This window comes from Ruditapes philippinarum, unplaced genomic scaffold (assembly GCF_026571515.1).
Source record: "Ruditapes philippinarum isolate M1 unplaced genomic scaffold, ASM2657151v2 ctg161_1_1_1_1, whole genome shotgun sequence".
Taxonomy (NCBI): Eukaryota; Metazoa; Mollusca; class Bivalvia; order Venerida; family Veneridae; genus Ruditapes; species Ruditapes philippinarum.
In genome coordinates this window covers 111,926-124,237 of record NW_026858722.1, presented here as the reverse complement: position 1 = coordinate 124,237, position 12,312 = coordinate 111,926, and the positions used below count along the sequence as shown (strand labels likewise).

The 12,312-nt window shown below is 33.1% G+C and overlaps 1 protein-coding gene across 2 annotated transcripts; it reads left to right on the top strand.

The window, feature by feature from the left end:
- Nucleotides 1-4,671: 4,671 nt before the first annotated feature.
- LOC132754048 (uncharacterized) lies at nt 4,672-11,194 on the top strand. 2 transcript variants are annotated; one of them, XM_060744634.1, is made up of 4 exons: nt 4,672-4,882; nt 6,176-6,382; nt 6,877-6,942; nt 8,176-11,194. In XM_060744634.1, exons 2-4 carry the CDS (start codon nt 6,310-6,312, stop codon nt 10,542-10,544), a joined length of 2,508 nt encoding a protein of 835 aa, XP_060600617.1. In that variant the 5' UTR covers nt 4,672-4,882; nt 6,176-6,309; the 3' UTR covers nt 10,545-11,194. The 2 variants fall into 2 exon arrangements, with proteins under 2 accessions (XP_060600617.1, XP_060600616.1); XM_060744633.1 differs by having other exon boundaries at nt 4,672-4,895.
- The last annotated feature ends 1,118 nt before the right edge of the window (nt 11,195-12,312 follow it).

Genomic DNA, 12,312 nt, shown 5'->3' with positions numbered 1-12,312 from the left:
TCCCTTATTTGATGCTTCGAATTTTCTATGAAGCATATGATGCCCATTTGTCTAACAGTGTTTTGTAACTGGTGTTGCTAAAATAACAATTAAGAGTAACAAAGACGTTACAACGGCTACTAGTACAGAAGGCAATATCTAGCTCGAGGGTAACAGTACTGTTTACGGCGGTAACATTGCTCTGTCGAGTTTCCGCTAAACAGATTCCCGAGAGCTAGATATTCCCGCAGGTGTTTGTTTCTTTTTTTCTTGCATATCAAATATCGATCATACGTGCCTTTTAACCTTTTACCCCATGAGCATATTGCGAAACATGACCGTTTTCATTGATAAGCCTCCTGTTACAAGTTCAAACTCCTATGAAACTATGAAAAATGTTTCAATACTAGCGAAACTTGGCACAAATGTTGACTAGACCATAGCCTCCGTAACAGCATGCTCAATCATCAATTTCCTGTTACCATAACAACGGGAGACGTCTCAAAATCGCCAAAAATCACTATTTTGCATTGGTTTTTTTTTCAAAGTGCTGCAACTTCTCAATGAATTGAGATAGAGTAAAAAGCTTTTCAGCGTCGGTTACTAGTTACCCTAAGATCGACCTGAGGCCATTTTTAGCCTGTCACATGTCCAAAATTTCTTGGCGATGAGGGGGACTGCCGCCCACACTTCAATTCCCCCAAACAGAAGGGGGCACATCCCCCTTCTGGCACCCCCTGATGTAACATTTGGATGGGGGTGGCGTCGAAAAAGTGGTCACTTTTTAAACAACATTTCTCAAACGAAAAACAGTGTTTCGGGCCAAAATAGGGCATTTTTTTCAGTGTTCGAGGCCTCAAAAAGGGGGGAGGACAAAAAGTCGTCAAAACACGTCTATATTACGGAAAAGGTTAAACATCTAACATGTTTTTAAACTATTATTAAACCATTATTAAGCAGAATTAAAAATATGTATTTCAGATACATAATGTTCCTTTACGGGTATCAACTTATCAATGGTAAAAACGCCCGAAAAATATTGTAGGTGTTAGCTTTACTGGTTAGGGAAGATCACTCGTACGTAATTTAAACAAACATACTGAATAAATTACCTCCCTTGTACTACACTAAAATACTCGGAATTTTCGTACAAAAAATATGAACTGGTCTCGTATTTGTAAAGATATTCAAAACATGGATATAAATTTGTCGATAGTGTTGTTCTTAATTATCTTGGAAATCGGAGTATATTAAATAAACAAAGGTTTTATAGACTACTTTTGCCTTTATAATCTAAATTATGTAACTTACTCCTCTCTAAAATAGTCTAAGATAAAACCACTTTGATTTGTTTCAACACAACACTGTGAATAAAGTAAAAGTTTACAACAAATATGAAAAAAAGCAAATATTCATGTAAGAAATCTAACTCTTTTTAATGGAGTAAATGTATATAACAAATCTCCTTACAATTACAGAGCTCACATGAAACATACATGTTTGTACTTCTTCTCGGCTAACCAATTTCTCTTTGGCTTATCAAGTACATGTACACCCTGAATATTGCCCAAAACTAAGTCACAAATTGCTGACTCTCAAACCATAGCTTCTATTTCACCCTTATAATAAGGTGTATCAATGTCTATTTTTGCCGTGGGCACCAACCTGGCCCGACCAACTATTGCTATCATGACACTATTTTCAGCATTTGATTTTCTTTGACCAACTTCTTTCTAACTACCGCTTACTCGCAATCAGTGTCTCTTAGAACTTTCACATCTTGATTACCAACATTTCCTAGTTTCAGATCTAATTGACGTTCACCTTCTAATGAATCAAGTGTACAGCTGTTAGTTAGTAATGGCAGGCACATAATAACCATTGGCTAATTTAAGTTCCCGCTCTTTGATGCAACCATCATAAGAGCATATATATGAAACGGACATACATAATCCCAATGCTTTCTTGCCATCTAATCTCCTATCACGTCTATTTTCTCAAGACCTACTACGCCAGTTCCTTGGTGAAGGATCCCGATTTGTTTTATAGTTTTTTTTTCTATTTTGCTCGTCATATGCCATTGCAGCAGCCTCATGTCTTCTCATAGCCTGATCTCGACACTCTGGCAACATGACCCTCTCAGCAAATTACTCTTCTGTTTTCTCTGTGATAGTACTGTGCTGGTTTCGAAGGATTACTTTCATTTAGGCGAATTGTTGCTTTATTTTAAATATGAACAACTTTTGAGCTTTTACTATTGGTAATTGTACCGCCATGCGCCTCTAAGTATTGTTTACCCAACGTGATGACATCTCTGCAATCCTTTGGCTTTCGTTCCTTGAAAAAGAGCTATCTCTGTTGAACAAACTTTGTTTTTCTGTTTTTCTCTATTTTTTGACAAATTGCTCTCTAATAATTAGATCTTTCAATTCATCTGTTACGTCGGCCATTTCTGTCCATCTAGTAAAGTATCTATCAAAACCGAGCAATAAACTGGTTGACAGTCTTTCCTTGGCTCTAAATTTAGTTCTGAAACCCTCGTATGTTCATCATTATCTATTCAGAACTGCTGTTTTTAATTCCCGGCAGTCTGATGCTTGCTCAGGGGACATGCTAGTGTAGACATTAAGGCCCTTCCCCGTTGTTAACGAGCTTAAGCTTAATGCCCATGTATCTTTTTTCCAGCCTTGACTAATGCAGAATCTTTCAAAACGCTCCATATAGGCATCTATGTCATCTTTTGACTCTTCGAATTTTGGCAATCTTTCCTTGTCGGTTTCTATTAATTTATCTCTCCTTATGTATACCTTTAGTGATAAAATAGAGAAAATAAAAATCCCTATAGAAAGCCCAACACGACAAAATTGAAAATGTTGCAGGCTCGGTTTGATTGTTCATGATGCCCTGTAGGTGGCATTGTAATATAGAGATTATAGAATGGTGTACCCCTGTAGCACCGACAATTGTTTAACCAATTCTAATCTCTATATTACAATGCCACCTACCGGGCACCAGTTCTACACTATATTAATAGTAACCTACTAAATCTTTTCCCAATATTCAACTACCGAGTAAAAATTTCATAAAAACAACCAAATGAGCACAGGTAAAAAATTCTTAATAAACTATTACTTGCACGCTTTTATGAACTATCTCCAACTGGACAACGGTTATGAGCTTTATAAATTACTGATGTCTAACTTCATTAAAGTACAATCTATATCTATATTATATCTTTATCATTGAAATAAACTTATAATCGCATTGATTTAAACTAACTATCACAACAAATGTCTCCCCAAAATATGATAAACAAGATCAACAAGGAAAGGCGGCGTTTATTGAACGCAACCCCCAAACGACCCAGCAACAAGAACCAGTGGCACAGACAGTATTCAACAAATGGTGCTTTCCTGCTGAATATAATAATTCTTCGGTTGACATACAATTTAAACACAGTACGTCACCGCTTCTCTTCACTAGAGACAACACTACAACACAAATTTATCAAGTTAGCCCAACAGTTTTTTTACACTGATCTATTGGAAATGATCTACCAAAGTTTTTAAAAAATCATTTAAAGCACACTATTTTGCCAGAAAACATTCCAACTTAAAGATAATTTTCAGGAGAATTATTGGCTTTGATGTTATTTAATCTCAGGAACGATTAAAACTATAAACAATTTCAAAGATATGGAGGCAGAGCAGCACCGCCTGAATTATACTTGAAATATTTCCAGTTGGATAACTAGCAAGTAATTGTATAGTTAACATTATTTGCTAGGTATTTATTTTATCTTTTTCTATCTCATATCCATTATGTACATTAAAACAACAAACACTGATTATTATTTACACCCAAATCAAGCACGCACAATTTATTAACCACTTATACAAAATATCTTTTCATGTATACGTCTTTTATACGAAACAATACTAAACAACCGGCGAGCTCAAGCTCAAAACAACTTTTGATGAAACAAAACATTAAAATCGCCAAAAAAGAAAAACATAAAAAATGAACTATTTTAAAACTTTAAAGATCCTGTATGTTGTAATGTAGGATGTAAGTGAAATTTTATATATGTATATAATTATTCTTCTAACACAAATTACAAACATCCAAGAATATGTAAGATATTTACTGCAAATGTTTATACATATTATAAGTAATCATTAAAATATATGCACTCATTTCTCATTGAAAATGTTGGCTAAAACTTTATCGGAAATAAATTTCTAATTATCTTTCCGGTAATATCTTTACAAATTATGCTTTTTGGAACTTACAATAATGATAAATCTTTATTTGAGCATTATACCATAAAAAATTCAGTTACAAGATCTTACGATACAGTATAATCCAAAAACATTCAATGCACAAAATCAAACATCAGAAAACAACTCCAAAACAACCAATATTTACAGATATCTTCAAAACCAAAGCAATAGCTAAAAGAATCTTTACAAATACAACTCAATCAACATCAACCAAACATATCTTACAAAACAAACAACTAAAACAACTAAACACAACCGATAGACCCTGATCAATTAAGATCACCACAATAAAATTCAACCAAATTCGACAAATCAACAAAACTCCTATCACAACAATTTTCTCTTCTCTAAAAAATAAATGCTACAGTACACACGTAAATTCGATCATAAAATATTTGCTAGCTTAACGATTTTACATGACTGTATAGAGTTTATACAAGTGCTTTAAAAATAACTGTTCACTGAAACATGACATTTACACTACACATCGCTGTAGAAAAAATATTATTCTGACATGTAGATATAGTAATACGTATTTACTGGATAAAATATGTGTTATATGATGTCCCGAAGATGTTTAAAGAGTATCTCCGATGACATAATACACATATGACGGATAAGTAAGCTTTTAGAGTATGTATGCTTGATATATGTATATATTTAAAAACCGCATTTGTATCATTCTGGACGGAAACATAGAATTTAGTTATAAAAGTTGTTTTTATTTTTTTTTATGTAATAAACGTTTTGATATTATTTGCTTAGTATTTTCTTAAATGTTGATATGTATCATCTTTGTGTCGCCTCTACGGAGTAGTGGCGACATATAGGGATCACTTCTCCGTCGTCTGTCTGTCTGTCCGTCCGTCCGTCCGTTCGTCCGCTCTCACTGAAATGACGATGTGGGGTGAATATCCATGTTCAATCCGTACAGACGGTACTTGTGGGGAAAAAGGTTGCTTATGGGGTGCAAATACGTTGCTTATGGGGTTTTAGAGATCAAAGGAGATCAAAGAAAAAAACCCATAATGTCAACTCAGTAGGAACGGACGTTTTTCCACCTGTCCGTCCGTCACAAAACTTGTCCGGACTACCTCTCATAAACTACTGGTGCAATTTTATCCAAACATTACAGGGATGATCAGTACCAATTGAAGTTGTGCATATCGTCAACATTTTCCGGTTCAATGAATTTTGTCAGAGTTAAGGCCCTTTAATAATTTTTGTTTTTAAAGTTTGTCCGGACTGCTCCTCTTATACCACTAATGCAATATCAATGAAACTTTACAGGATTGATCTGTAGCTCAAGTCCTTGTGCATATTGCACAGGTTTTCCGGTTGAATTATTTTTGGCGGAGTTATGGCCCTTGAACAAAAAAAAAGTGTTTTTTTGTGTATTGCAAGATACACAGAAGCTTGTGCGGACTACTAAAAAATACCAGTGCAATTTCATTAATACTTTACACGAATTATCAGTACCAAGTTTAATTGTGAGGAGTTAAGGCTATCATGGGGCGACACATGTCATCACTAATGGGCCTTGTTATTTTGTGCCAGTTAGTGTGCGTGCGTGCGAGCGTGTGGTAAATGTTGAGTGTGTGCGTGTGATAAATGTTTTCCCTGTTTTATTTTCTGTCCAAAAAAAAAATAAAAATAAAATAAAGCCCTTGTCATGAAAGTATTTATGAACAATATTTTCTTAATTCGTATTCATTCATACAATTCTTATATCTTCTTATTATATGATAACAGCCAACTTCTTCAAATCTACATATCTAATCAAACCTTTTTAAATATTGCATTTAATACAGAATAAATTAACAAACAAGTGGCCTTGCTTATTAAATGTTTAACTAAATATATGAATAACTAAATAAATTTAACCAATATTTTTATTATTCTCTATTTTTTAGATATTTAATTCTCCGACAACGTTCACCAGCTTTGAATATTCAGCGAACAATTGCCGATTTCAAAACAAAAGGACATAAGAAGAAAAGGGAAAGTACAAAGTACATGAATTAGATGTTGACAAATTGCTACAGAAATGACAGAAGTAAAAGAAAATTTTAGTGAAGTGACCGAAAACTTCGATGGGGCTAAAAAAGAACAAGGCGCAGGTCTGTTATTTGATAAATCTATTCTCATCAAGTAATACCAAAAATATACTGATATATCAATATGTACTGTATATGCACAATAAACACCCGGTAAAAATTTCTGACAGATAGGCGTAAAAAGAATAAAAATCCTAATAGTCAAACGAAGCAATATGGAAACAAATGTAATTATGAATTAATAGATACATTATTATCTAATTCGAAAGGCAAATGCGAAAACTTATACTGATATTTGCCATGGCTCTATATTAGCTATTTACCTTTCTAGAATGGCGATTAGGTAATTAGAAATTACCAAAGTACGTATGCTTTGTCAATATCGACCACAATAAACGAATCTATGACAATAATCATTTGTAAACTATTCGTTCATCGTTAGCTGTTGTTACTAGATAATACTAGTGCCCGTCTATCTATTAATTTTATACGACTAACACATTTAGGAAAATGATCAAAATATAAAAGTGATTACATGTGTTTCTATCTATTTACAGAGAAAAGTAATATAGATGCTTCTTCTATACACAAAGACGAGCAAAAGTATTATAATCTCAAGAAAGGTAAGTAAATATTGCTGAAGTAAGTAAATATTACTTGAAATAAGTGGTTATGGTAGCTGTTTTTTACTGCAGTAATAATCATGACAGTAGCGTTAAAAGTCGACCTGTAAGCTGAGCTGGTGAAACTGTAGTATTGATGTTAAATGTATTTGAAGCTGTTGATACTATAATATTGACAATGATAATAGTTGTAGTGTTAGCTGTTGAAACTATAGTTTTGATATTATTTTTTGTTGTAGCTGTTGATACTTACAGTTGTTAGCTGAAGATACAGTAGTATTGATGGCAATAGTAGTTGTAGCTGTTGATACAATTATAAAGATAATGGTAATAATGATAATGTGTTAACTGTTGATACAAATAGAAATGATATTAATTTTAGTTGTAGCTGTTGCTACTTTATTACTGTAAGCTGTTATTACAGTAGTTTTGATGTAAATAGTAGTTGTTCCTGTTGATACAATGTTATTGATTATTATAAACTTGTATGTGTTAGCTGCTGAAACTGTAATGTAGTTGTAGCTGTTGTAGTAGTTGAAGCTGTTGATACTATGTTATTGATAATGATAATAGTTGTCGTTTTTGCTATTAAAGCTGTACTGTAGTTGTAGCTGTTAATACTATGTTATTGATAATGATAATAGTGGTAGCGTTAGCTGGTGAAGCTGTACTGTAGTTGTAGCTGTTAATACTATGTTATTGATAATGATAATAGTGGTAGCGTTAGCTGGTGAAGCTGTACTGTAGTTGTAGCTGTAAATATTATGTTATTGATAATGATAATAGTGGTAGCGTTAGCTGGTGAAGCTGTACTGTAGTTGTAGCTGTTGATACTATGTAATTGATAATGATAATAGTGGAAGTGTTAGCTGTTGAAACTTAACTATAGTTGTAGGTGTTGATACAATGTTTTTGATAATAAAAAATAGTGGTGGCGTTAGCTGGTGAAGCTGTACTGTAGTTGTAGCTGTTGCTACTATGTTATTGATAATGATAATAGTGGAAGTGTTAGCTGTTAAAGCTGTACTGTAGTGGTAGCTGTTGATACTATGTTATTATTAATGATAATAATGGTAGTTTTAGCTGTAAATACAAAATAAATGTTAGTAGTGTAACTGTAAGCTTATGTTAAAGTAATATTGATAATGATAGAAATGTTAAAGTAGTGGTTATAATCAATATATACAAAAAGATACAGATTTTTATTGAACAACTGTCTCTACTCTTTTTCAGAACTTCAAGCTGGCCTGATTAAATTGTACAGAGATAAATTGAGTGTTATACCCATGGCCCCGCTTCTTGAAGAAATACAGACACCTCTAGCTGGGTTTTATGTGATGCCAGATATGGTCGCTGTTAAACAGAAGTCTTATATAAACGAGGAAGTGGATAGAACACGAGTCAAATCTTTTAGTGATCTATTTTCAACTGGAAATGAAGGTCAACAAGAAATATATTTAACGGCTGAGGAAGGTTTTGGAAAAACTGTTTTGTCAAAATATCTTGCAATCACGTGGTGTCAAGTTCATTGCCAAGACGAAAACCATGCTTGTTTTAAAGATGAGGATTTAAAAGGTTTATCTAACTTTGAGTTCTTATTTTTGATTTTATTAAGAGATTCAACCGATATTTGTAGCATATACCAAATGATTGAGCTGCAAAATATTGCCCAATTGCCTCCGTCAGTATCACTAGAAGAAGTTTTACGTAGAGAAAAATGCTTGATAATATTAGACGGTCTTGATGAATGGACACACCCAGATAATGGCTGTAGCAAGTTAAAAACTGTTCCACATCGGTATGTACAAGAACATAATTGTGTTATCCTTACGACTGTTCGTCCATGGAAGCTTGAGGCTTCAAAAAGTACAACATGTCATATAACCAAGACAGTAGAGTTGGTTAAACTAAATGACGATGCCGCGCGTGTACTACAGGAAAATGCCATAAGAAAAATTGCCGGCGTCCATGATGAGGATGTATTGAAGGGTAAAATACGGGACTTTAATAAAGCTTTACGTGACCGTTGCATAAAACATATACAAGCAGTTCCACTACTCCTCGTTTATATTGCATACTTATGGTGTAACGAGATACCTACAGGGAATTCAAAGCATGAAGTTTATACCAATATCGTCGAATTTCTATTAACAAGGACGGCAAGAAAACACACGGAAGTTCAACCATCTTCTGAATCTTCTGCTATTGACATCCCAGCATACTTCAGTGATTACCACTTTTGTAAAACATTTAGCTCTCTTATAACATCGCTATCAGAATTAGCTTATCAGACAATGTTTAATGAAACAAGAGAAAACACGCTGGTGTTTGATAGACTTGTTGCTGACAAATATCTTAAACCAGACGACATGAATACCAGCCTTCTCTCAGGATTATTGTCAGAAAGCAAAGCTAAAAATTTAACAAAAGAAATTACTAAAGTATCGTTTTCTCAAAAACCTGTTCAAGAGTTCTTTGCCGCCATATTTATAAGCTCTCAAAGTGGCACTAAGAAAACAATTTTAGAAAGATGTAAATCTGTTCACGACATTCTGAACATGTCAACAGTTTTTGATTTTATAAGTGCAATAAATGTTGACCTGATGTGTTCTATTTTAAAGTATCTTCCGTCTGTTATGAATGAAGATGAGAAAACATTCAAATATAGAACTACGACAGGTTACAGTCACTCATTGCATAACGTACAGAACATGTATATGTCGTGTTTAAAAGAAATTCCTGAAAATGAAATCCTTCAATTATGTTTACAAGATTTCTTCATTGATGAGGGCAATGAACACAGTGAGCAGTTACAACGATTGTCGAAACAAAATAAGACCAACATAAAATCGCTTTATATAAAATCTGACGAGACTTCTAACTGTTTACGTGAAATTGTCGATTTATTCTCTCTCACAGATCTCAGTCATATACAGAAACTGTACTATCATAGTGACAGTAAAACGGAAGCTGATATAACTTTTTTATTGTTTCCCAGTTTACTTTGCGTCGCTTTTTTGTCTGGTAAATGGACAAATAATGACGAAAATATGAGTGAAAATTTGGCGCGATTACAAAATTTACAATGTTTACACATTGGACGTTTCACTTTATCTCACAAAATACTGGAAACAATTTTGAATTTTATCTCCAGTACCACATCATTGAAAGAGTTAACATTGGACATTTTAATCTGTAAAGAACACGACGATGAGTGTAAAAGTTTGAACTTGGACTTGTCTCAACATGATAGTCTAAAAAAGTTACGTTTAGGGTGGTTACCTACGTTAAAATTAGATGTAACAACAGCATCATTAGTTGATATGACGTTAAGGTGGATCAATTTAGATAAAAATTCATTGTTACTATCACCTGACATGTTGAATATTGAACAAGTCGTGTTTTCGGTGATAGAAATGTCTGCAGAAAGTTTAGAGAACTTTATGTCCGTGCTGGGATGTCTTCCACAGTCAGTCAAAGTAAAGATTATCGATATAGAACCGGAAACAGAATATGAGCGCGTTAGAGAAAATATTCGGAATTCACAAACTCATGATGTGATTGAAGACGACTGCTGGTTTGTGTTCAAAACAAGAAATTAAAGTAAAGAATAGACAATGATATACATTGTAAAGTAAAGTGATAAAATTACTTTTAGTCTGAAAATAGTTTAACAATGGACATTGAAGTGGCAAAATGAAGATTTATGATGTTCATATTGATTGTTATTATCTCATGAAATGAATAAACTAAAAGGCCAATTTAATATTAATTCAGTGAAAGTTGTTACTATATATAAAAACATTTAAATGATGAAACAATGGCAATTGTATCTATTGGTGAATGTATAGTGTAAGGTGGTCAAAGTGTTCAAAGTGGTCACTTTTGTCATGGTAGAGAGATATATAAAACATATAACAGTTTTGATAATGCAGTTTTTATTAATTGATTGATGTCTGTTATATTTCTAAGGTTATTGAATTGTCTTTTAGTTTATTAGGGTAGGATTAGGTACTTAAAATCATTTTTTAAGCTATTACTACCATAATTGAAGTCATCAGACCTCTTCATACTGTTGAGAATGATTGCTGGCGGCATCAAATTGAAGTGAATGAATCTCATTTTAAACCTAAAATCATTAGAACCAGGCTACAAAAATATTTTTTGCATGCTCCGCTTCAAAAAACGACTTTGTTTAAACAAAAAAATAATATCAAATCTGTAAAAGGATAAATCGGAAAATATAATTTTGTCATTAAGAAATCAACGTAAAATTATAGTTCTTTGTCCACTGTGTAGAGACTAATTGAAATATACGATCAATAACTATTAAATGTTAATATAAAGGGAGAAAAAATGTAGATACTAATAATGTTCAGGTTATTTTTTCACTGCCATTCCTTCAATGAAATAAAAAAAAAGTTTGAAATAGTACTTAAGATAAGCCTAATATGACATTTTAAAGTTTACATTAACAGTCTTTATTCAAAGCTTTTAAAAAAAATCCTGGCAAACATTATAAATTATTATTGGAGAGATAATGATACAAACACTACAACGTATGTTTGTAAGTTTATTTATTTATTATTATTATTTTATTGTTTTTGTTCTTGTTTTTTTTTAAATGCAAATCAAACTTTTTTAAACTGTGTGAAGTTCAGGGAAATATCTATATTTTAGAAGTCATACCCGGGCAAAAAAAATGAGCTGAACGGAGATAATTAAAAATAATTGAGGTAGACGTATGACTCTTGACCACTAGACTTCCTCTCACCGACCTTAACGCTGTGGAGTTTTAACCAAATTCATCTAATATATTTTAAGTTATTCTCCAGACAAAGAGTGTAACGGACTGAAGAACAGACAATGCGACGACTAGATGCTCTATATTCAGGGATTCCTACATCCTCCAAATTTCCAGCTTTTCTAGTTGAAGAAGACCTCAGGTGCTTTTCTGTGTATTATTTCAGACACGAAAGGGCACCTGAGTCGAACCACCGACGTTCCTTAAGCTAGCTGCTTTGATAGCTTCCTCACATGAAATAATCACAAGTCCCAGTCGAGATTCGGATCAACACTAGCACAGAAGTGTGGGGCAAGTGGATTGAAGTCAATGACCTTAACCACTCGGCCACGGACGATAATAGGTACATAAAGTACTGTTTCAACAAAGACGTTTTTATATTTTCTTGTAAACTGATTATAAAAGGATTATCTGATAATGAGAATCTTTAGCAAAACTCTGAGTATAACAATTGACAAAATTGATATAAAGAATAACTATTTAATTCTATCACCAAAGACACTGTAAGTGCATGGTTATCACCGGTGCACGAAATTTCGTCGAAAACGACAGTTTGTCGAACATAA